The sequence below is a fragment of the Stenella coeruleoalba genome (genome assembly GCF_951394435.1).
Source record: "Stenella coeruleoalba genome assembly, chromosome: 7".
Classification (NCBI taxonomy): domain Eukaryota; kingdom Metazoa; phylum Chordata; class Mammalia; order Artiodactyla; family Delphinidae; genus Stenella; species Stenella coeruleoalba.
The window spans coordinates 99,586,696-99,613,379 of record NC_137153.1 but is presented as its reverse complement, the minus strand read 5'-3'; the positions used below and the strand labels follow the sequence as shown (position 1 = coordinate 99,613,379).

At 43.1% G+C, this 26,684-nt stretch overlaps 1 protein-coding gene across 13 annotated transcripts in view; it reads right to left on the bottom strand.

Moving 5' to 3' along the window:
• Positions 1-26,684, bottom strand: part of PALM2AKAP2 (PALM2 and AKAP2 fusion) — a 619,204-nt gene that overhangs the window by 251,502 nt on the left and 341,018 nt on the right. For all 13 annotated transcript variants that reach the window (XM_079926224.1, XM_079926225.1, XM_079926226.1 and 10 more), the window contains 2 exons: positions 21,284-21,364; positions 10,314-10,444 (listed from right to left, as the gene is read on the bottom strand). In XM_079926224.1, the coding sequence (XP_079782350.1) occupies positions 10,314-10,444; positions 21,284-21,364 (212 nt within the window). The remainder of the gene's footprint in view (positions 1-10,313; positions 10,445-21,283; positions 21,365-26,684) is intronic.

Sequence of the window (26,684 nt, the reverse complement as noted above, 5' to 3'; positions counted from 1 at the left end):
CTGTTTCAAAGGAGATCAAAAGGCTTAGCAGTGGGGGGCTGGGGTGGAGGGAGGTTGCTGTCAGACAGAAGGGGGAACTGTGGTCTTGTCACTTCACATGTGGCTTTAGGGCCTCTATTCCTCAATTCTTTTTTGTTTTTTAACTGCATCAAAAAGGATTTTAAGGGACTTCCCTGGTGGTGCGGTGGTTAGGGCTCTGTGCTTCCACTGCAGGGGGCACGGGTTCCATCCCTGGTTGGGGAACTCAGGTCCTGCGTGCCATGTGGTGCAGTCAAAAAGGAAAAAAAAGAATTTTAAGATTCATAAAAATAAAGAGGAACACAACATAATAATCAATGGGACATTCAAACAAAAACTGCGTAATAGTAAAGACTAGGCTTCAAATTTGCACCAAACAACATAGGCTCTGAGGCGGATCTTATTTTCCAAACAGGTCACAAAAATCTCTCCCATCCCACATGCTCTTCTGCAATGTGACCCTGCCACTCCCGTCAAGAGGTAAAGATTCTCATTTCCTTCTGTTTGAATCTGAGTTGGCTTTAGTGGCTCTGCTGAAACCAGCAGGACACAGTGGAAGTGATGCTACCAGAGTTCCAAGGGGGGCAGGGACAGAAGAAGTCTTACAGCTTCCACTGGCTCCCTTGGAAGGTCTGCTCTCTAGACATTCCCCGTGGGGTGCTCCTTCGCAGAACCCAGCTGCCATGCAGGGAGAAGGCCAGCCTGTGGAAGGGCCATGTGGAGGGGCCGAGGATATTAGTCCTATCCAGCCCTTGAGTCGTCCCAGCTGAGGCTCTAGACATGTCATGAAGGTGATTCCAGCACACAGCCTCTTGAGTCACCCCCAGCCATTTGTGTCTTCCCAGCTGAGGTTCCACATAGTGTGAAGCACAGACAAGCTGTTACCACTGTTCTCTGCTCAAATTCCTGACTGAGAATCTGTGAGCCCAATAAACCTTAACTCTTCATGTTGCAAGCGTAATTGCGCATGTGCACCAAATGTGCTCAAAAATAGTTTCTCCCAAAAGGGATGGGAATGAGGATGTAGGCAAATCCCTCCTAATAAACATGGCCTAAACCTAACTCATCTATTGCTGCGTACCCTTTTCCTCTCACGTGGCCTGAAATTCCCACTGTTAAGGTTTACATCTTGGGTAAGAGATCTAAAGAACGCCTGATGGCAGAAGTTGCTTTTGGGGTAACAGTGAGAAGAGGGGCATTCCTTCTACTGTTTTTGCACGTCAGCTAGGGAACTGGAATCTTAGAACGGGAGAGGGATTGTGAGCTTATCTCCCACTTGCTGCCTTGGAGGGCTCAAGGCTTCGACCTGACGGGAGGAGAAACTGGAAAGTCCAGGAGAGGCAGGCCTTGCAGTGACAGGTCTTAAGCAGGTCCCACAGGACTCTTCTCTGGGCCTAAGTAGTGAAAAGAGAGCATACAAAGTGGGGCTGTGCTCAGGAGATCCACTTGGCTGCAGACTGTGGCGATGGAGGTGTCGGGTCAGCCTGCCTGCAAGTCTGCTCCCCATCAAAGCCTGCCTGGGTCCCCAAGGCCGCTGGACCTCAGCCATCAGACTTGACTGTAAGGCCCCCATGTTGTAAGATCATAGACTGTCCTTGATGGAAAGGACCCGAGAGACCGTCCATTGCCTTCAGAATGCACAATTGGTGTACAGTTGGTGAAGACCACGGAAGAAAATATCGAAAGGACCCCTGCCGTTTTTGATCCATCAAGAATATAGAGGGGTTAGAAGTGACCACATTATAGGCTATAGGGGCAGAAAAATACTATTTTCAAAGCATTTGTAGAGAGGAAACTTGAGGCATGGCAATCACAGGCCAGAAAGCCTGGGACCAGCTGCCAAGAAAGTTGACTTTGCATAATTCCTTCACTTACGGCAACTGTTCTAAGGGCCGCAAAATGCAAACTTTCCCCAAGTGTGGCTCTTAGGTGGTCTCAGTGTATGGAATTCTCCCACTCTTTTCATCATTCCGGGTACTTTAAACCCAGTCTACCTAACCAACAATGAGGCAATTATAATGGAGCCTACAAAACCCGAGTAAGGCAAGATGCTTGGGAAACGTCGGGCGGCAGGCTCTTCCACTATCGGCAACTGGGAAACGCACGAGTGACGCAGATGTGCTTGAATGCAATTTCAGAGTGCTTCCTCCCTTGTCTGACCCAGCTTCCTAAGCTGACCACAACCCAGAAGCATCCAGATTTCAGTCTATAAAGAGGGACTTTTCTGTGCGGTCCCTAGGGGGCAGGGTAGGGACCAGAGAGCCGGGAAAAATTGCAGAGAACATAACTTTCATCCCAAGGGAGGATTCTTTGTGATAATGAGACTTGTTCCATTGTGGGCTTGGGTGTTACTCTGTGAGGAATTAAGCTTCCTGTCAATTTTTAGCCTCTGGGGAGATCCTGTCTACTGCCTCGCACTCTCTGGGTTCATTGCAAATTGGAGTATCAGATAAAAGTTGATCCAGATAACAGCACCTCAGTTATGCATACGCTAAGATTCCACAGTTTTATGAACTGTAGAACTGTCATAAACTCACTGCCTTTGCAAAATCAGCACAGCATTGGATGCCAAAAAAAAAAAAAGGCAACCATTTCTTTTTAACACAGAACTGACTTTCGTGGCTCAGTGCTTGAGCGAAGACTCCTATTTTCAGAATGACTTTACGTCATTCTGCCCCAAGAATCATTAATGTTATCTTCATAAATCTTTTAAGGGTTCTGTATTCTGAAGCTACTTGAGGCGGTGATTTTTATCTTAGTATCAATCCCTTTAACTCCAGGCTTTGGAGAAGTGGTTCTCAGCGGGGGGATGTTTAGCCCACAGGAGACATTTAGCCATGCTTGAAGACACTGTTGACGGTCATGCCTGGGGGTGGGCGTAGCGCTCCTGGCATCTACTAGGTAAAGGGCAGGGACGCTGTGAAATACCCTGCGAAGCCCAGGACAGTCGCCCACAACAAAGAATTACCTGGCCCTGAATGTCAAGAGTGTTACTGTTGGAAACCCTCTCCAGAAGGATAGAGAAAACAGTAACAGGAGCACTACTCTTACTTCATGACAGCCTACTGTACTTGGCACTTGCACGTGCACGTGATCTCTACATGTTGCGACCACTCTTTACGACGGGCATTGTTATCCCCAGTGTACGGGTGAGGAAACTCAAGTCCAGAGAGGTTACAGGGCTTGTCCAAGATCAAACAACTCATAAATGCAGAAGTAGGGCTCAAACCAAGGTCAATCAAACTCTAAGGTCTAGGTTCCTAACCAGTGTGCTATGCTGGGGGCCCTTTACATAACCATACACTGTTTCCAGCAGAGATGAAGCTGTAGACAACCAAGAAAGTGTACTAGGGAGCAAAGGGCTTCAGAGAGAAAAGGAAGGGAACCAAACCTAAAATGGAACCTGTACCTCCTGAAAGAACCTGAAGGGGGCAGCCTCCCCAGTCATGACGATCATGCGCAATGGAGCACATTCAAGGTCCCTGAGGAGGGAGGAGCACGTTACTTATCCATCCACTTATACCATGAGGGAAATTTTGGTGTGATCTCACTGAATATCACAAGTCTCAGAGATTTTTAGCTTAAAATAACCACTTTTGTTGAGATTTTTAAGAATGTGCTTTGGAGTCAGGCAGAGCTGAGTTCAAATACTGTCTCTTTCACTTCTTAAAAGGGTCATTCTGGGCAGCAAGTTACTTTATCTCCTAAGCCTCGGTTCTCCCAGCTGTATAATGGGTATCATCAACATCACAACTACTTTGTGGGAATGTTCTGGGGATGAAATGAGAATATTAATGAATTCATGGAGGCCCCAAAGCTAAGTCAGTACCCAGAACAGAGTAAGAGACCAATGAATATTAGACAATATAGTGCTACCATTATATCACCATATGGTTTACACTATATAAAGATTTATTTTAGTGAAAGAAAAAGAATGGGAATTTGGCAGGACTAGATTGCCTAATGTGGCCAGGAGTGCACAGATGTGGAGAGCCAATGTGGCATGCTCTGTGCCCTGCCAAGAAACAACAGCACATCACAGACTTAAAAATAGCAAGTAGAAAGAACGCGCTGAATCCCAAGCAAGTGTCCTTTGTGATTCCAATGAACATTTCTGTGGTTGCCTTTTCTAGAACAGTTATTTGTGGGTCACTGTCATCTTCTTGGTTGCCAAAGTCCCATAATATAACACACACATGCTTATGCCTGATGTTGCCAGTCTTCTGCTTCGAGTGTCTTAAGAATGTGGAAAATTAAGTGAATTCTGGTGTCCATCAGAGACCAACAGAGGCACTCAAAGAATCCTGAGTCAGAAGCAGAACTGAACCAGACCACTTGCATCTTGAATTTTCTTTCTAAAAAGTTGCATGGCCCTCTCTGGGTTAGCAACTGAGGCATCAATATTTTATTCAATGAGTATTTTGATGTGACATACTTTAGAATTGACAGCTGTTCAGATGAATTATTCACCTCTGGGATGAGTCAGTTACACACGGAGCTTTTGTTTCCTGAGAACTTAACCTCTTTCCCCGATTCTGGCCTGTCTCCAAAACTACTTCCTTCCACAATATAGTGATATTTCTCTGCATGGATCTCTTTGTTCAGAAGAGGGATCTCTAGCCAACCTCCCAAATTAGAGGATCTCAGAATACCACATCTGGAAGACCCTGAGAGACCTCTTACTGAAGAGATGAGGAAACTGAGACCAGAGAGGATGACAGATTTGCCCAAAGTCACACAGCAAATTAGCAGCAGAACTAGAATCAGCACGCTGGCTTTGCCACAGTTCGTTCCCTTTTCATTTACCACTTCATGAGGTTTCTCATCTTCCCTGGAGTAATTCCAGGGTGGGGGGACAAATTTTCCTCATATTTCTCACTAATCAAAGAAAGTTAAGAAGACTATATTTCAAACACTTAAATAAAACCTGGTTAAATAAGAAAGAGAATCTTAGGTGAGAAAACCACAAGGCAAGTGACAAGACTTGTTGATTGGAGCAGATGTGAAATAGATACAGCTAGTGTGAATCTAACTGCCTAAAATCTCCAAAAGCATCAATGGGAAACCCACTTGTGGCCCCCAGGGATGCATCACATCCAGTGATGGCATGGACAATGGTGGACGACGGGCCCAAGCCAGAAACAATCCTTTGGGCTTTCTCAATATAGCACTCCAATGGGAAATAAAGCAGACAGATGTGATATCCAATTTTTTTAAAAAAGAAAAAGAAAAAAGAAATCTGTGTACAGATTTTGCTTTCAACAATTCCAACTTTTTTTCTTTTTTTTTTAGCCTATTTTGCTCCTGGTTTCTAGTGAGCCAAGAATATAATCAACAGACGGGGCCAATCTGAAATTGCCCTGTGAAAAGTTGTGCAAAAGAATTTGACAATTGATATATCATTTGTCATCACTGAAGTCATCATTTCAAGGCTATCGTGCTCTTAATTTCAGCCAGCAACCTTTGAAAAATGGTAGCATTTTCTGGCCTTTGGGAAAGCAGCCATCTTTCCTGACGGGTATCAATTTTAGTTTGGTAAACCAAGGCTGTTTCCAATCAAGTTCAAATGAAAAGCTTGGTTCCACGGTGGGACCTATGGTAGAGAGACCTCAGCCCAATGCCAGAGAGACAGCTTTATTCCCACTTACAGGAGTCCCAAAGCAGGGTTCAAATTTCCTTGAGTCAAAATACTAAGGCTTTGAATCAGTCTGAAATCAAGGGTCGGGGTTGTCCTTCTTTATCTGTTTGGGTGAAATCAATTTTCTTCCAAACACTATTTACTTCTCACTTCCCTTGAGGGTTTACAGGTATTATAATGGGATTTCACTTATGATCTATGCTTTTTTCCATTTATAGCAATTGTTCTTGAACCTGACCATGCAAAAGAATTACCTGGAGCACTGTTTGAAAAACATAAATTACAAGGCTCCTCACCTCGGTCACTGAATCCAAATTTCCTGGAATGAGGCCTGGGAATTCATATTTTTATTCCCAAGTGATTCTAATGCCCAGATTTAATAGTCTAGTTACATTTTTCCCTCCCTCCCTCCCTCCCTCCCTCCCTCCCTTCCTTCCTTCCTCCCTCCCTCCCTCCCTCCCTTCCTTCCTCCCTCCCTCCCTCCCTTCCTTCCCGTCCTCCGTGTGGGCTGCCCTAAAAACCTAAGCACCACATATAATAGTTTTAAAAACAGACAACATTCTCAGTTCCAAATCACCGCCAATTTACAAATAACATTTTGGAAGAAAACATGTCTGTAAACCTGGAACTTCTTATATGGCTACTGGCACCCTAAAGAATTTTGGAATCAGAATTAGAAAGGTGGTTATGTTCTTTCTTCTTGAAGATATCTAGGGAAACAGACATATGTCTAAGCGCAAATTCTCATGCTTTATTTTAAGTCTTTATCATATTCAGAATGGCCAACACATAAAGAATTCAGATGTGGCCTAAATCCTACATACACTTGAAGTTCTGAGTTAAGCTGCCATCATTATCTTCTCTTGTTCTAAACTAACTGACCCTGATTTCCCTTAATCTTTCCTTGCAGGCATTCTCCCTGCTCTTGGATTGCTATTCTGTACTGCTCCATCAGGTTCTTCAAGCTACTCCTGATTCACCAAAAGGGACTAATATACCTTCAGGGCCTAAATGTACTAATATAGTTTAGTACATTTATATTATATACTAATATAGTTTGAAAAGAGTTCATATATCTCTTCAGGAAAATCTAATTTGTTGCTGGGGGAGGACTTAGACAGGTGGACCCAAATCTTAAGACCTACAAATTAATGTTCCAATTCAAACTCCTTTAGAATTCCTTAATTTAGTGGTTCTGCTGCATTTGACTTGCAGGCAGTTTCCAGGATCCCTATTACATAAAGATCAGATCTTATTCCAAAGCCACTCATATTTTCCTTTATTCTTTTCTTCCTTTTCCTCTGAATTCTTGAGTTGTTTTAGTTCATCCTCTTTCTCATTCATTGGGCTATTCTGTACTTTCCCTCCTGCTGGTCAGTCTTCCCTAATGCTTGCAGTTTTTAATTGAACAATCATGCTTCTGGAAGATTGAAGGATTAGTACCCATTTTCACCCTTTCCTGTATCTGTACCCTTTGCCCCATAACTCTTGAGTTCCTGTCTCTAAAAGGTTGACTGTCTACCTCCTCCCCTGGGTTTTGGGATTAGCCATTGACTTGCTTTGGCTAATGGCTCACGGGCAGTTCTGAGCCTACGCCTTGTGCCTGTTCAGCCCCCTTGCACCTCGGCCATTGCCGTAAAAGGAAATGGTCATGATTAGTTCATTAATGCAGGGAAAATGAGAGCAGCCTCATCCAACCTACAGCTTAGAGTCTCTTAGCCGAGCTCGGCCAAAATTAGCAGACCCAGGCCAGCCCATCCACAAAGACCTTGTAGGACTGGAGGATGCTTATGTTTACAATGAACCTTTAAAGCAGTTCAAGTGACTAAGGGTATGAGAGAGAACCAATGCTTGACTTCAGAAAAGTGTCTTAGGTGACTGAGGATCCTTTAAGGAAGGAGCGGGGAGAGCTCCTTTCTTCCCTTGGGACTGAAGCTTAAAGATGCTGAATACTGTAGAAGAGAAGTTGTGAGTAAGATGAAGGGAAGCAGAAACTGACATCTAAGGTAGGAAGAAACTCCTCCCTCAAGAGGCCCTAAGGAGGAAATGATGCCCATTGGCAGCCCTGCTCCTACAGAAAATCAGCTCCAGGGAACACAGCTCCTTCTCCAACAAATGGCCAATGCCCATTTGGCCGATGTCCAGCAAAGCCGTGGTTATGGCAGAAGGAAATGCCCCCTGAATCCAGGCCTAAGCATCCCACCCCCACCCCTTTAGGCTGTTATGATTTCTTTCCTTCTGGCTTGGGAATCTCTCTCTTAAATGGCCTCCAAGAGATTGCCTGCATGCATTGAATGAGCTCTTTCTTCTGTTGACTCAAAGGATAAAAAGAGATTCTCTTTATTTTTAGGAGTATGGTCATGCCCACCTGAACCACAAACCAGCTCCTAACTCTTATATCTCGCTCCAATGATTAATTTAGCCAAAACTGAGTCTTGATTTAAGACTCCTCTCCCACGTGTAATGGCTCATCACAGGTGAGAGTTACCACCTATGGGGCTAGAACAACAATATATTTGTATTCAAGCCAAAGTGAAACTGCCAATGTGGCTGAAGACCACGTTTTCTGATGCCATTTAAGAAAACCAGAAAAGGTCACAGAACTGGTTTTATCCTACTTTCCAAATCCTCTCTGCCTTCCATCTGTAATAATACCTACTACATGAAATGAATGCACATATCAGGCTCAGTGAGAAAAGATATCCAGGTTTTAAAAAAACAATTTTAAATCAAATTTTCTGCCCATCCGTGTGCATAGGGGGCCTGCAATTGCAGAGGGGGCCTGCAATTCTCATCCCTGTTTCCTCCTCCTGCCTAGAACTCCTCGGCAGTATAATGCTGCCCCATGTGAACCAGGATCATGGTTCCTGCTGTGAATAGACAGTGCCCAGGCCACTTGGTTCCTAGAATTTTGCCAACTTGGACTGGAGAGTAATTCCCCAGCCTCCCTCTGCCAGGCAGGGGTCCCAGCCCCAATCCTTTCATTCAACAAACAGCTATGGAGCACCTGCGTGGTGCCAGACCCATCTGGAGTGTAGTGTAGTAAGAAAGAGAGAGGAAATGGACTGGAACTTTTAACAAGAGTAAAGATAAAGAGATGCTATACGGTATCAACTGTCACTGCAGCTGAAAGCACCATGGACTTGCCACTTTGAGACTCAAAAACAAACCTATAAAACCAAGTCTCAGAGCTACCTTTTCCTCTCCAGTTTACTGTCAATATTTCCCATTATCCTTGGCTCCCTCATCTTGCCTAAGATGCAGCAAGCCGAGCCACTCCTGAGGAGAGGGCATCCCCGAGGCTCAGGGCTCTGGGCTACTTCATCCCACCCCCTCCCCTTTCTATCTTCTGGGCTTCTAACATGAAGTCCTTTCTTTTCCTGGGGTTCTGGAGGTACTTGTCCTCACAAGCTTGATGTCAGTATTTACAGGATTAAAATTTCTTCTTCTAATGGTATATATATACACATACACACACACACTAATATATAATTTAGCCTTTCCAATGTTATATGCATATACATATTATTTAGCCTTTATCCTTTGTATTTTAAGAAAAAGTGTGTGTGTACGTATATGTGTGTGTATGTATATGTACACGTACACACACACACACACCCCATATAAACTTTTTCTTAGCCAGTTTCCCCCATAAGCAAAGCTTGGGCAAGCTGCTCTGAGAACTCTTTAAGGGGCATAAGGGCTCAAGCAAAGTAGGGACACAGGCCTTTGGGGCTTACAGTCGGTCTGCTTTTCCCTTTGGTGATGCTATTGGGGTCCCCTAGGTACCCTCACCAGCTTCATTCACTCTTGGGTACAAATGATTGGTAGCAAGTTAGCTATTACTCTTTGTACTTTAAAAGAGCTCAAAACCTCAGGAGAAAGAGATGACCCTCTCCAAGGTGATATTTCCAGCAGAATTTGGTGGGATAAGGTGGCGGGGGAGATTTCGTTCTAAGGCATCTCCACACACCATCTTCCCCCACCATCTCACATCTCTGGCTGGGTGCCCTGGGACCTGGCGTGGCTACGGTTCCCAGGTGGAAACCTACATTTATTTTGCTTCTGTCTGAGCCTGGCCAGCCACTGACCATAGAGAGGTCACTTATCTCCCAGACTGAAATGTTCAGAACCTGGCTGAGGACCATAAAGGAAGCAACTCACCCTCTGAGCATTGAAACTAGACAATACAAAGTTACTTTTTAGAGCCCAGGCATACAGCTCACAGGGGTGCCCTCAGTTTCAATTCCAAGACCCTTGGCTACAGTTTTCCCATTTCAAATTGATCAAATGTAGCAAATTTGACAACAGACCCACTAACAGCTAACAGCCTGAGCTCAAGAAGGATAAAGACAAAAGCTGACAGAAGAACTCAAAAAGGGGACATTTAGTGAAGGGGCAAGCTGCTTACCACACCTAGTTGGTCCATGAAGACATCACTGTACTCTGTGAATCCCAATACAATACTTAGTACTCAGAGTCAAAATTCTGGGTTATATGGAAAAGTTTCAGTGGCAACAATGTACTACTCTGTTTAGGAAGATAATTCTAAAGCCCTGGGAAAAGGTGACGGCACTGAGAAACGCCCCCTAGAGGAGAGATGTGGTTACTGCACTGTAAAGTCACAGCTTTGGGGCCTGGGCTGGAAACCACCTACCTCTGAATGTTACCTTCAAGTTGTTTGACTCTTAACTCATCCTCCTCAGACTGCCGCCGCCTGGCTTCCTCCTCTTCCGCAGTTCCAGCAGGTACACCCTGCAGCAGCCATTTTTCCCGAAGCACTTTGGACTGTGGGAATGAGCGAAGAGAACAGACTAGATGACACCTTTCGGTCCACACCCTCCTCTCCCTCCGCGGTGTCTCCATCTTAGCTCCGCCCCTCATCAGCGTCCACCTGAATCGCTTCTCACTACTTGGCCCCCTACTTGCCTCTCTCGCCTAAGGCCCAGAGAGCCGCCAAAAGGATTGATTTCCACTTTTCTATTATTAAAAAATTTGAAAACATACAGAAAAACAGAGGAAACTATATGATGCATGCCTGTGTAATCTCATCTGGATTTCACACCTATAAACATTTTGCCATATTTTCCCACATATTCTTTCCACCAAAGCATTTTAAAGTAAATAACAAACATCATGACATGGCACCCATAAATATTTTAGTACGAGTCTCTAAAAAGTAAGGACATTTTTCTATGCAACTACAGTTCCATTATAACATTTCCTAAGATCACTGTAATATCCAGTCCATCTTAACGTGCTCTTTTTAAAAGATTAATCCATGTCACGCCTCTTCTTAAAAACTCATTTTTAATGACTCCCAACCATCCTCAGCAGGTGTCTCTTAGGTACTAAAATTACGCACCCCACCTGTGTCGGTGTCCCAATATAATCATGAGTAAAATGAAGCTTTCGTGTTTTGGGTCAGTGGTTAGGAGGGAGTGACTGATTAGCGCTTTGAGAAGGGAAACGAAAACAGCTCAAGAGAAAGGCATGTTGAAACTCCCTAAAATGAAGAGCAAAGCATGTAAGGCATAGGAGAGGATTTTTGATTTGGGTTACCTAGTTGGCATTTGGTGGTTACTGGATGTTTGACAGAGGCTGGACATCATGGCTGAGCATCCCTGGGGGCAGGTCGGTGGTCATGGGAATGGACCACTGTGAGGATGCATCACCAGTTCTGCCAGAAGAAGGGCAGGCGACAAGTTCTTCCCAGCAAGGACTGGAGTAATGGCCTTGAAGCCAGTCAACATAGAGTAAGTGCTAGGTTCTCTGGCTCCCTGGCATCCCCTCTATCTGAATCTCATTTGATCTCGTTAGTTAGGGTGAGGAAGTGAAAGAAAGGGAGCTCTCATGATGACTAAGAGCCAGGTCATGCATGGCTTGGAACCAATTAAATATGATTTACGGAAGTAAGAGAAAGTGGACCATGTCTCTAACATTGTGGACACACAATTCAGACTACTGGTTTCCTTTCGATAGCTCTTACAAGCAAAAGATACACAAGTCCATAGACTCGCATTTTACATGGGATTAAGGGCTATTTATTATGAACCTATAAAATGAGTCACTAAAAATTACAAACGTTTAGTAATAGTAAATTAGAATTCATCAATGGTTCTGATCTGCCATTCTACTGAGAAGTCAGGCAACCATTCAGCAGCATGAAGCAAGATGTCCAGGAGCTGGATGCACAGGAGCAAGTTCTGGTGGCTGGAATTCCTGCACTTCCGGTTGGACCTTTTGTTAGCAATGCATCGTCAGGGTGGTGTCCAGGTGGCCACAGTTTTCACTGGTGTCATTCTTCCTTTTGAATTACAAGTCGTTGGTGGAGATTTGTTTGGTCACTCTTAGAGTGCACAGAGAGGCATAATTATAGCTCTTGACCTGCAGCTTTCCGTTCATTAAAGACACCAGGTTGTTCACATGTGATTCTTAACTGTACTGCTAAAGTGACTGCAGACAGGAGCCGCCCTCTCACCCCAATGTGCTTCAACAGTTGCACAGCATTGCTAACATGTTGCCAGTAAACGTGTTATAAATAGTTTGCAAGCAGCAGAAACTAACACACCATTGTAAAGCAATTATACTCCAGTAAAGACATAAAAATAAATAAATAAATAAATTTTAAAAAAAGTTTTCAAGGACTACTCAGGAAAGTGTAAAAAAATACTTAAAAATTTATAGGGCATTGTTTAATAATATAAAATCATGTGTGAAAGCTCACGGTGCAATCTGCGTATGTTGGTGGCTCTCCTGTGGGCTGAATTGTGTCCCCGTCCCCAAATTCATACGTTGAAGTCTTAAGCCCCACTACTGCAGAATGTGACTATTTTGGAAATAGGGCTTTTAAAGAGGAAATTAGCGTTAAATGAGGTCATTGGGATGGGCTCTAATCCAATATGACTGGTGTGCTTATAAAAAGAGATTAGGACACAGTCAAGCACAGAAAGATCGTGTAAAGACACCTGAGGAAGACAGCCATCAACAAGCCAAGGAGAGGGCATTAGAAGAAACTAACCCTGCTGATACCTTCATCTTGTACTTCTAGCCTCTAGAATTGTGGCAAAATACATTTCTGTTGTTTAGGACACCCAGTCTGTGGAATTTGTTATGGCAGCCCTAGCAAACTACTACGTTCTCCAAAGCTTTATTACAGAGATTCCCCCCACCCCTCACTGGAAAGTGGGAATGGGTGGGGTAAATTGGTTTCTCTTCCTAAGTGGGCTACAGAAGGAAGAAACAAACAAACAAACAAAACCCTCAGAACCACCATTCTCCACTCAAGCCACTCAAAATTCTCCAGGGAGATCACACTCGCATATGCCAAGAGACCAGGTTGAATGATGGTTAACAGTCTGGATTCTGGAGCCAGTCTGCCCTTTACTAGCTGTGTGACCTAGGACAGGCCCTTAGCCTCACTGAGCCGCAGTCTCCTCATCCGTAAAATGGACACAACAACTGTGCTCATCTCGGAAGTGTGTTATGAGGATTTAAGTGAGTTCATACATTAAAAGTGCTGGGTCTATACTTAGTACTATAGGAATGTTTATTCTTGTCGTTCGTCCTGCTCCCTTGGTCTCTCCTCTTTTCACCTGAGAAAGACCAGGTAAAATGCCACCTGAGAAGCCTTCCTCCACTTTTGCTGGCAGGATTAGTGTCTCCTATAGTGGAGAACATATTCTAGAGCATTCTTTATTTTTTAAATTTTATTTATTTATTTGGCGGCACCACACAGCTTGTGGGATCTTAGTTTCACGACCAGGGATTGAACCCGGCCCACAGCAGTGAAAACGCCAAGTCCCAACCACTGGACCACCAGGAAACTCCTAGAGCATTCTTTAGATTACCCTCAAATTACTTCTTTTTGTATCTGCCCCCCCTGTAGACTCCCAGCTCCTCAATGGCTAAGGCCATTCCTTATTCAGTTTTGCATCTCACTGTCTCACCCGGCTCAGTTCCAGCCAATGAATGAGTGAATGGGTGAATTGAAAATTCTCAATTGTCTTTCACTCTGATTACTTGGGAGGAAGGGGTCACCCTTTCAGAGAGCTTCCTGTGCTAAAACGTTTGACATTAACCTAGTTCCACCCGTGGAAGGTAAAAACCTCAGGATTTTGGGAGACTGACATGCTGGCAACCTCAGACTTGGTGTGTGGACCCTTCTGGAAAGGCAGCCATGGAGAGTCCCAGTTTTCTGTGCCCCAGCAGGAGATGCTCTACAAGCCAGGGCTTCTTGAAATGCGAAGAAGTGGCTGATTTGGGGAATGTTCTGTCTGCTCTTCTTCAACCAGTGCCTCCTGCCACCAAGGGAAGGGTTGAATTACCCGACCCCACCCCATCTTCTGGCTGATTTAGCCCCAGCCATTGGTCAGCACCTCTGACAAAAGCAGCCTGGTGACCATGAACACCAAAAGCATATGTGCCCCCAGATCTGTCTCTTCGCTGGCTACAGCAGTGACATCACCAGAACATCCGCAACAGCTGGAGCTAGGAAGAGAGGATCTAACAGAACAAGACAGTGGGCCTGGTCTCAGGGAAGGTGTTTCACAAAGGTGTTTTGACATTACAAAAACAAAAAAGCTTAGTTGAGTTTTCACTTGGCCCCAAAGTAATTGCTGTCAGGGAAAACCACCAATTCAAATCCACTTGCCTCCAGAGACTTCCTTAACCTACTCCAGATCCCCTCGTCTTGTACCCTAGAGCTGACTGTGTTAGGGCCTCGGATGTAAGGCACCTGTGCGTACTGATCACGCACGTCCGCCAAAAGCACCACCTTTCCTGTATCGCTCTGGCTCTCATTGGCCTCCTGAGTGTTTCAGAATTTAGTGACGAGCTCAGCAGAAGTGAAAACTAAAACCAAAAAGTTTTCTTTTCTTATGCCCTCATTGTCCAAGTAACAAACATCAAAAAAAAAAAAAAGTCTATCAAAGCGTGCAGGTACTACGAACTGTCAAAACTTCGCATTTGTCAAGTGGAGGCAACTGTGAAGAGTCAAGACAAAGAAGCAGCAGACGGGGAGCTGCCAGTTGACACACGGAGTCTTGACAGGGCTCCTGGAAGGCTGATGGAGAGACCTCCTGAAGTAAATCTGGTTCTTGCTCTGTGGGCCGGTCCAGCCTCGGAAAACAAAATTAGAACAGAGCCTCTCAAACTTACAGTCTGTATGAGGATTCCCAGGAGGGCCTGCTATAACACAGATTCCAGGGCCCTGTCCCCAGAGATGTTGACTCTGTGAATTGGGGATAGGGCCTGGGAGTCTGAATTTTAACAAGCTCCCAGGTGATGCTGTCACTGATGTCGCCAGACCGAGGACCACAGTCTGAGTAGCACTGCATAAGGACTACCCAAATGGCTGAGGAATGCAATAAGCTTTCCTGCTGGCTAGCCAAAAGGCACTACTCATCCTCTTGCAAACCTGTCTCTCCTCTTGCATTCCCCATCTCAGGAACAGCAGGGTCCCCATCCATCCCCTACATGCCAGGCACTCTGCCAGGTCTGAAGACACCTCTCAGGAAGACAGGCAAGTCCCCACTCTCACCAAGTCTTCATTCCAATAAACATGGATGCAAGATCATTTCAGACTATGATACACGCATGGCAGGAGGCAGGCAGGATGATGTGACAAACAGGGACCGAGGGAGGACACTTTAGGTGGGAAAGATCTCTCTGAGTACTTAAACGTTTGAGCTGAGATCTGAGATGCCAGGAAGGGCATTCAAGGTGGAGGGATGACAAATGTCATAGCTGGGAAGTGGGACAGAGCTTGGTGACCTTCAAGATTGTCTAATCAAACCTTTTTAATCTACAGATAAGGTAACTAAGCTAAAGCAACTTTTCAAGGTGATCCAGCTAAGCAGTGAGGAGTGTCCGGTGTGAGTGGGGGACAGTGGAAAGTGGGAGATGAATCAGTAAGTTTCGAAATCATTTTCTGTTCATTTGTCATTTTTATAAAGTCATTATCTAGCAATCTTTTTTTTTGCGGTACGCGGGCCTCTCACTGTTGTGGCCTCTCCCGTTGAGGAGCACAGGCTGCGGACGCGCAGGCCCAGCGGCCATGGCTCACGGGCCCAGCCGCTCCGCGGCATGTGGGATCTTCCCGGACCGGGGCACAAACCCGTGTCCCCTGCATCGGCAGGCGGACTCTCAGCCACTGCGCCACCAGGCAAGCCCTCTAGCAATCCTTTTTACCTTATAGATCTGGCTTTGGTGTAAAAATCAGCCAAGACTTTCTCATTCTAAGACTTTTATCTGTGATTTCTTCTTATATTGTTGTGATTTTACTTTTTACTCCACATCATTCATCCGCCTGTAATCGGGCTAAAGCTGACATTGGCTGCGTTAGTGGGTGATGTTGGGAATCTGGCTAAACTCCATCTCCTAATAAAAAATGGCTTAAACGTAGGGTGGCACAATGGTTGTGATGTGTTCTCATGCACTTGTGTCCCCTTCTCTATTCTCCTTCCCCTCCCCCTGATCACATCCCTTCCCCCGCATTGACTCCCAATAAGATCTTTGGTTTTGTTACATGATTCAGGCCACACAAAAGCCGATCCAAGACTTCCGATAGAAGAAACCAAGTTTTAATTTCCACTCAAGCTCTGTTTACGGGGTCTCGGGGAGATGTGATGGGGAGAAGGATGAGATGTGTACCCTGCCTGCCTGGTCAGTATTTTCAAATTTGAACTTGGCCTTTTGCACAGACTAACAACCAAGGAAAGTCTAAAATTAGTTTGAATGGTTCACAATAGTGAGAAACACTGTAATGTCTTTGCAAGCAAGGCTCCTGATACCTTCGGGCTATTCAGCAAATGACCTTGGTGCGTTGACAATAAATATCTCACAGGGTCACAATTCATTCTTTGATTTTTTTTTTTCCATTCAGTCTTCTGGAGAGGAAGGGCTGTGGTTTTTAAAATATAATGACAATTTTCATGGCTTGGATTAGAAAAAAACTCTAGTCAGGGTTCCTGCTCATGAATAAATAATTCAAAGACAGCTTATGTATTGAAGATGTGGTTATTAGCAATTGGATTCTGACCATGCTGACTATGTTATACAAACCTTTATAAATGTGACAGTCCCAAAGGGATGCATGTGGCAATATGTACTGAGTGCCTTTTCTTGCTGGGACCTTGAAATGACCAATGAAAGAGACAGATCTCTGGCAATTCAACCAAGGGGCAAAAGGGACTATTAAATTCAGTCTGTCTGGTATAATCCAATAGTTGATTTATTGTTTTAAACTCACATGATCACAAGTCACATAATAAAAACAATAAAAATAAGTAATTGTTTCCATGGAATTAAAAGCCAAGACAATTTTTCAGAAGAAGAAAAATGATGGCTCTTGCTTTATGAAATATTATAATATATTAAAAGGCTAGAGGGATTAAAGAGAATGGAGTTGGCCCAGGAATGGCAGATTAATGGAATAAAAAGAACCCACAAACAGCAGACTCGAGTATAAGTGAGAAATATGTATATAATAAAGAAGACATTTAAATCAGTGGGGAAAAGGATGAATTAATCAACAAATCATGTTGAAGCAACTGTCTCACCATCAGTAAAAAGTAAAGTTATTCCTATCTTATTCCTTACAGGAAAATAAATTCTAGATTTTAATCCTAAAACTACTGAAATATAAGAAACATCATAGGTAAGTGTTTGAGATGAAGGTGTTCTTTCCAAGGACGACATCAAGGTCAGAAATTATAAAGTAAATGAATGTTAGATGTGATTTCATAAAAATTATAAAATTTTGTATGAGAATTTAAAAGAACCCATATACAAAAATCAAAAAAGAGATAAAGGCTAATGCATTTTGGAGACTAATGTTAATATGATTTCATTTTACTCACAGGCTGATGAGGCCTGTGGTAAGGGTTCCGTATCTTATTCCATAAAAATATATTGGGTTCTATCTGGGTGCTGAGCAGACAACTGATATGTTTTTCTTTATATTTTGCTGTACCTTTGAATTTCACTCTTGCAATGATCATACATTCCTTCCTTTTATTATCAGCAAAAGTAATACAGCTATTAAAATTGCCTACTGGTCCCATATGTGAGCATTTCTTGGAAATTCTCGCATCACAAATGTCAGATACTCAACACAGCTAAGGATCTTATAAAAAGAAATCTGAGTTTAATTTGGCTAGGACGTCAAAGTACCTGGAGGTTTCCTAATCACTGGGGTGTAGCAGCTAATATTTCAACATTTTCTTCAACGCCTTATAGAATTTGCTTATCATTCATATAAAAAGTAATGATATTCCATTTTGTGGAGTCACTATATAGCCCTAACTATTGCAATTAGGAAATATATTAGTCAAATATACAAGTATCAAGATGATTGCATTGCAAAATTTATTTGTTTTGACAAGAGACCAGTCAATCTGTCTAAATAATTCATATCTCATTGCATGAGAATACGCATTCAAAGACTATTTGATAATGAGAATTATATCTTAATAAACATGAAATCAAATTCTAATGCTTTTCCATTTAACTTTGCACTGAGAATAATTTTTCTTAGAGCACATCTGGAATTTTGAAAAATATTAAAATAAATAGCAATTCCTGACATATTTCTTAATATTTTCTACTTCAAGGAACTACGAATCATCACTGTGGCACATCTCCACATGGTCCAAACTTTCCAGAGCCCACAAGAATATACTTAGAGTAAAAGAGGCAGTGATGATAGTAATTGACATCTTTCTAGACTAATTATGTCATTTGGAGAAAGCATGGCTATGGTGACAGTGCTGGGGTTCAATCGGGCTCCCCCACTCAGAGTCTCCCTGTTCTTGGGCAGATTACTTATTCTCACCAGTTTGTTTCCTCACCTGTAGGATGGGGAGAGTAGTATCTACTATGTGGTCAGTATTGAGGGGATGTATCTAAAGGCACATATTGGGCACTGAAAGAAAATGATGACTACTATTGAGAATGGACACAGGGATGACATGGCTGCTATGCTGCCATCAGGAAGCTGGCTGAGTCTCTACCAAGAGCTCACGGGGGAACTATAACCTCAATGAATTTACTACCATCCGGGGGTGAGGCTGCTAAGCTCCAAACAGTGATCACAGGGAAGATGACTCACATTATTTAAGGTCAGTCAACAGTTAACTGATTGAAGGTAGAACATATTCATTTCTTGTGCCTGAAGTGATCATCTCTCTCAATCAGGCACCACCCTCCTTATTATTGAAATAACTCTATTTTGGGGAGGATGGACTCAGAACAAAGAGAGGCAGACTCATGAGGGAAGTGTCACCTGCATCACGGTGAGGCCAGTCACTGTCCTCACCTTACCGCAGACGCCACTTCACCAGAGCAGAGACACTCGGGGCCTCCCAGAGCTGGGGTCTCTCTCCAGGGTAGCACCCAATAAACCGCCTTTGCAACCTCTGAGCTTCCCTTTTTCGTTGTTCAAGGCTAGTGGTCCACCCTTACTACAGAGGTCTTCCCTAGCAAGAGAAATTATAATGCACTGGTCTCCACTTATTAAATTTCCATCATTTCCAATCCTTTCTCCCCAGGTATAGCAAGGTAACCTTGGTGAAAGTCCTGGGTGTTCCCCTAAATAATCAATCTCATCAACTGTGTGAGAATTTCAGCAGGATAACCAAAGAGAACTATCTTATTCCCTTGTTTCTAAGTCTTTGAAGGAATCTCACTGCTTCCCCATGCAATACTAAGTCATCTGTACTGTTGTTTCTGTTGATTGGATGGATGGCTGGATGGATGAAAAATGGACAGATGGAATATGAAAAGAATATTGTAACACTGGACTGGATCAGCAATGAATGAATCCTCGGTATCTTATCTGACACCCAGAAAGATAAAAGGTAGGACAAAAGAAACTTGATCTTCTGACATACATTTATTGCCAGACTTTTGATTCAAGGAATGCAGAAGCAAAGAACCGCATTGAGCTGAAAGAGGAGAGAGTCTGTCTAGTCAAAAACAGCCTCTCATTCTTTCACTCTTCTTGTTCAAAAGTTCACCTTTTAAGCAAGAATATGATGAGGTTTAATACATTTTGGTCTCTAATAAGGAGTGAGTTGACTCTACTCTGAGCCAGAGATCCAGCTCTGTCCAGATTGACCTTGAACAATTCACTCGGTTCTATTAAGTGTGTTTAAGCCCCCCCTCTCTGTAAGAAGAGGATGCTAACTTTAGCCCTCAATCCTCCCTCAGGAATGTGGTAAGGAAAGAGTAGTGGCATACAGGGTAGATGCAAGCTTCCTACAAAGAAAGGTCCATAAATGGATTTACACGATGAGCAGAAAGAAACAGGCAATATTCTCGGTATCGTGCTGCCACTCTTCCTTTAAAACACCCTTCTCTAGTTCAAGCTAATGGTGAACTGATAAATATGTGAAGCAGATTTAGGTCATGCTGCTATTTATTTTTTTTATTTTAATAGATCTTTATTAGAGTATAATTGCTTCACAGTACTGTGTTAATTTCTGTTGCACAACAAAGCGAATCAGCCCTATGCATACACATGTCCCTACATCCCCTCATGCTGCTATTTAAAATCAGGAACTCGCCTGCTGATAATTTTATTCTGAGGATTCATTCAGCACAACCCCGTCTTCTAGAAAAGAATGGGAAACGCAACCATGAAGGTTCATCTTGTTAAAAAATAATCCACACCTAGCATCACCTGGAGAGTCAGCCCCACCTTCCCAACTAGCCCTCTGAGTGATGCAATTTCTGTACATGTAATGTTACGGCAACTTGGTGTGAGCACGAGAGGGTTTTTCTAAAAAAGCCCAGGAGCGGTGGAAAGCAAGCAGCGACTCCCAGCTGGCCACTGGTCACACTATTCTCTGAGCCTGCAGAAAGCAACATTCTGCAACCAGTGGAGTCCTTGTGACAGTAACAGAGCTTTCTCCTGGGTTGTCATCAATTATGATGCTTAAGTGTATTATGTTTTAAAGAAAAATAAATAAATAAGCATCTCTCTCTCTCTCTCTCTCTCTCATGGTGCAATGGAAACCAATCAAGTCAAATCATTTCAATACTGTCTTTGACAGTCTTCTAACAGGATACTTTCAAAATCATTAAAGTAGAAAGAAAACATGTGAATAACCTGAAGTGCCCAGCACTGCTCATTTATCAGACCATATACTGCTCTTATCTCCCTTTTCTCCAGATCAAGAAAGAAAAGATTAATATTTTTAATTTAGTAAAGAGCATGTTAAATGTATCTTTGGGAACCTCTGTATACACACACACACACACACACACACACACACACACACACACACACAGCATCTATGTTTTGGAGACACAGCCCTGGAACACTGCCTCACCCACCATGTGGAAATTCTCCAATTTCTATATATAACCACCGCAGTTCACAGGCACACACACCCCAACCCATCCACAGGCACCTATCAGCTCATCATGCTTGCAGAAATTGTAATGCTGTAACAATGCCCTGAATTTGAGAAATTCACAAGCCCAGAGATGGTTTCCTGACAATGAAAAAGGGCTGGTGCAGCCCGCGGCGGCACCTTCACACCAGGGCAGGCTCTGCCCAGCTCTCTGGCGTGTGATCTGCATGTCTAATAATGGAACAGGTTTGTGGGATCAGCCGCTTACCTTGGAATGCTGCAGCAGAAGTATCTGCTCGTCCAGCTCTTGGCGCTTGCCTTCTATTTCCGTCTGCCTCTTTCTTTTTTCCTTGAAAATAAAAAGAGAGAGAGAGAGGCTGTAAGAGTGGGTGGGTGTTGGCTCCAGGAATTTGAAGGTAGGAAGTAGCAGCAGCTGTACACATCTGTAGAGACCCTTCCAGAGATGCTGGGCACACACACTGTTGTCACCTGCCCCTTCGTGTCTGGGTGTGTTGTAAGCAGCAGCCTTCTCTTAACATGTCTGCTGTGGGCTCGGTGAGTGGGAGAGATTCTCTTCACTCAGCCAAGCTGCAACAATTTAATCCAGAAGAAAAGGCAGCTTCTACACACACACACACACACACACACACATACACGCATGCACACACGCACGCACACACACACAGAGTCATGTTCTGTGCAGTGTTAATTCAGAGACAAAGAATAAAAATGTCTCAATTGTGAAGACAGAGGTTGTTTCCAACTGCAAAGATGATAGAATAAACAGTGGGAAATTCTGGGGTTAGATTCCTGTTATCAAAATACTACATATAAATAATGCAATGCAATTTCAAATTTTATAGGACAAATCATCCAGTTGGACCTACCAAACAATGCAAATTAGATGGGTGATTTTTGTTTAAGTTCATCTTGGAGGGAGCACTTCATGTTGGGAGGGCTTGCTGAGGTTATGGTAAATGTGAAGTCTAGACTTGGTCTGCCTGGGTCCACCTCCCAGCTTTTCTATTTGCTACTTGTGTGACCTCTGACGAATCCTTTTACCTCCCTGGGTCTAAGTCTTCTCTCGCATAAAGAGGAGGTAAGAATTGTACCTAAACCATATGGCTGGGGCATGGATTAAATGAGATGATATATGTAAAGGACCTAGAACAATGACCTGGCACACAGTAAATGCTCAATAAATATTATTTGCCATTACACTTACTGTCACATGTTTACTTCTAGGCAATGCCTAGAAACTGGTTTTAAAGGGATGTATTTCCCTTGTATTCAGAGCATAACTGTTCCATTGGAGTGTATGCTTATTATTTTTCTTCTCTATACATCTCCAATATAGACAATAAACATCACATAAAAGTGATTAATTGAAGAATAGAAAGGATTGCCCTTATGATAGCTTACTTGTTCAATGTTTTGTTTCCAAAGTGCATAAGGGGGTGGTTTTTTGAGACATTTACTGCAATGGATTATCTCCCTTTACTCACATATGCAGGGAAACTTGTTGGACAAGACATAATGGCATTTTACACTACAACAGCCAAATCCTGGAGAAGACAATAATGTAAAAGCCTGGTTGTTCTGCTCTGTGTTAAGGGAAGCTTTTATTTTATGTAGCTGCTATGTTTCTGGGGATGTGCTTGTACCACTGCTATACAAATCAACATAGTAATAATTTACGTTATAACCAAGTTTTTCTGTGTAATGCACAGACTTTTAAGAAATAGTAGCTTATAATCTCAAGCCACTGGGACATAATATCTAAGTCAGGGACATAACCTCTCTGGCAAAGTGAGGCCTGAGGACATTTTAGGAACTTACTATTTACCAAAGAACTCCAATCCACGGGGCATCACTGATGCTGCTAATCCCAGAGGATGTCCAAGAACACACAATATATGGCAGCAGATGGGAAAAGTGAGGACCACTGAGGAGAGCCCACCTATCCAGCAACTCAAAGGAATGTAAGTAAGTGCAGCCACTATGGAAAACAGTCTGGAGGTTCCTCAGAAAACTAAAAATAGAATTATCATATGAATCCTACTCCTGGGCACATACCCAGACAAAACTATAATTCAAAAAGATATACACACCCCTAAGTTCATAGCCGCACTATTCACAATAGCCAAAACGTGGAAACAACCTAAATGTCCATCAACAGATGAATGGATAAAGAAGATATGGTACATATATACGATGGAATACTACTCAGCCGTAAAAAAGAATGAAATGATGCCATTTGCAGCAACATGGGTAGACCCTAGAGATTATCATACTAAGTGAAGTAAGTCAGAAAGAGAAAGACAAACACCATATGATATCACATATATGTAGAATCTAAAATATGGCACAAGTGAACTTATCTGCAAAACAGAAACAGACTCACAGACATAGAGAACAGACTTGTGGTTGCCAAGGGGGAGGGAGGTGGGGGAGGGAAGTATTGGGAGTTTGGGATTAGCAGATGCAAACTATTATATATAGAATGGATAAACAACAAGGTCCTACTGTATGGCACAGAGAACTATATTCAATATCCCATGATAAACCATGATGGAAAAGAATATTAAAAAAATGAATGTCTATATGCATATAATTGAATCACTCTGCTGTATAGCAGAGATTGTAACAACATTGTAAATCAACTATACTTCAATAAAAAAATAAATTAAAAATTTAAAAGGTACCAAGGACAAAGCAAGGACCTCCAGAACCAGCCACTATCTCTTTATTCTAGAATTTCTCAACAGTAGGTTTACTGGACTTTATCTTTCATTCCCACAGTCTATCAAGGTACGGAGTTGTCCTATATTTAAATCCAGAATCAAGACATAGTATGTCGGGGACTTCCTTGGTGGCACAGTGGTTAAGAATCTGCCTGCCAATGCAGGGGACACGGGTTTGAGCCCTGGTCCAGGAAGATCCCACATGCCGAGAAGCAACTAAGCCCATGTGCCACAACTACTGAGCCTGTGCCCTAGAGCCCAGGAGCCACAACTACTGGGCCTGCGTGCCACAACTACGGAAGCCTGCACGCCTAGAGCCCATGCTCTGCAACAAGAGAAGCCACTGCAATGAGAAGCCCACACACCACAATGAAGAGTAGCCCCCACTCGCTGCAACTAGAGAAAGCTCGCGTGCGGCAATGAAGACCCAACGCGGCAATTAATTAATTTTTTAAAAAAGAATCAAAGAAAAACATAGTATATCACGGGTACAAGATGCTGATGACTCAATAATTCCATCCATGTTAATTGAGTGCTGTGTGTGCTACAGACTGAATGTTTGTGTTCTCCCCAAAATCCGTATTTTGAAACTTAATCCCCAAGGTGATAATGGTATTAGGAGGTGGGACTTTTGGGAGGTGATTAGGTCATGAGGGTGGAGCTCATGGATGAAATCAGTGCTCTCATAAAGAGACCCCAGAGAGCTCTTTCACCCCTTCCACAGTGTGAGGACACAACAGCAAGACAGCTGCCTGTGAACCAGATGCAGGCCCCCACTAGACACCAAATCGGTGGGTGCCTTGATCTTAGACTTCTAAGACTTCTTAGAACTGTGAGAAAAAAATTTCGGTTGTTTATAAGCCACCCAGTCTATGGTATTTCATTAGAGAAGACTGAATGTACAAAGACAATGTTCTAATTACAGATCTGGTCATTTGCAAATCCTTCCTAGGCTTTCCCACCTCTGAGCCTTTGTTCATATAAAGTTCTCACTCTGCACACTGCCCTCCATCATATTGGTGAACCATGCTTTGAACAGAAGAAATATCACCAGATGGTACAAGCAGGGAATCTTTATATGAGTAGACTCATTGGTGGTCACTGTGAACAGATATGATCATGAAAGATGCAGGTTTTAAGTTAGTTCTTTAAGGAACTAACTAAGGTAGGAATTAGGTCAATACAGATTAATGGGCAGCACATTCCAAGGAATGTGTGAGTAAGGGCAGAAATACACTGCATAAAACTCAGGTGCAGGGCTTGCCTTTAGGAATAGAGATCGATGATTCAAAAGACTGGCCAGGACTAGACCTCTGAGGGCCTTGGATGCCAGGCTAAGAAGCTTGGATTTTATTACACGGACAATGTAACCTCATTGTAGGGTGCTAAGCAAGAGAGTAATACGGTGAAATGGCATTTTAGGGACATTATCTGGCACTGGTATATAGGATGGATTAATAGGAATTGGGGTACATTTCCTGTAAATGGCCAGATAGTAAACATTCTAGGTTTTGTGGGACATACAGTCTCTGTTCCAACTACTCAATGCTGCCATTGCAGTACAAAAACAGCTGTAGACAATCTATAAATAAATGAGCGTGTCTGTGTTCTAATGAGCCTTCATTGACAAACACAGGTGGGGGCCAGATTTAGCCCATCTTCATAGTTTGCTGACCTCTGGATGAAAAGATCATTACATGTCTTAGAAAGAAGTCCTACACTGTTCGTGGGAATGTAAATTGGTACAGCCACTATGGAAAACAGTCTGGAGGTTTCTCAAAAAACTAAAAATAGAATCACCATATGATCCAGCAATCCCACTCCTGGGCATGTATCCAGACAAAACTATAATTTGAAAAGATACATGCACCCCAGTGTTCACAGCACCACTACTTACAATAGCCAAGACATGGAAACAATCTAAATGTCTACTGACAGATGAATGGATAAAGAAGATGTGCTGTGTCTGTATATATACAATGGAATATATATATATACATACATATACACAATAGAATACTACTCAGCCATAAAAAAGAATAAAATAATGCCATTTGCAGGAACATGGATGGATCTAGAGATTATCGTACTAAGTGGTCAGAAAGACAAATATGATATGATATCACTTATGTGTGGAATCTAAAATATGACACAAATGCACTTATTTACCAAGCAGAAACAGATGCACAGACATAGAGCAAAGACTTGTGGTTGCCGGGGGGAGGGGTAATGGGGGAGGGATGCATTGCCACGATGGGGGGGTGGGGGAGTTCGGGGTTAGCAGATGCAAACTATTCTACATAGAATGGATAGACAACAAGGTCCTACTGTATAGCACAGGGAAATATACTCAATATCCTGTGATAAACCATCATGGAAAAGAATATGAAAAAGAATATATATATATATATATATCTATATATATCTGAATCACTTTGCTGTACACCAGAAATTAACATTACATTGTAAATCAACTATACCTCAGTAAAAAATACATTTTAAAAATGTCTTAGGAGGATGCAACATACACCTGGGGTATGGTGGGGATGGATGAACTAACAAGCCCATCCTAGCTCAGAGCTGTTCCACTCAGATTGGGAAGAAAAGGACAAATACAAATAGAGTTGATGAGGCTCAGGTCTAATAAGATCTAGAAGGTGGGGCAATATGGTATCTTGGCTCTGAGCCACACACAGAGTGCTGGTGCAGGAACGGGCAACAGGGGGAAAGTGGTGCTCTCCCACTTATTCTGTATTCACATCTTCCCTGAGGAAACTTCATATTGGGTTGAAGGTAGAAATCAAAGAGTTGTTAACATATGCAACCAGGGGCTTCCCTGGTGGCGCAGTGGTTGAGAGTCCGCCTGCCGATGCAGGGGACGTGGGTTCGTGCCCCGGTCCGGGAGGATCCCGCGTGCCGCGGAGC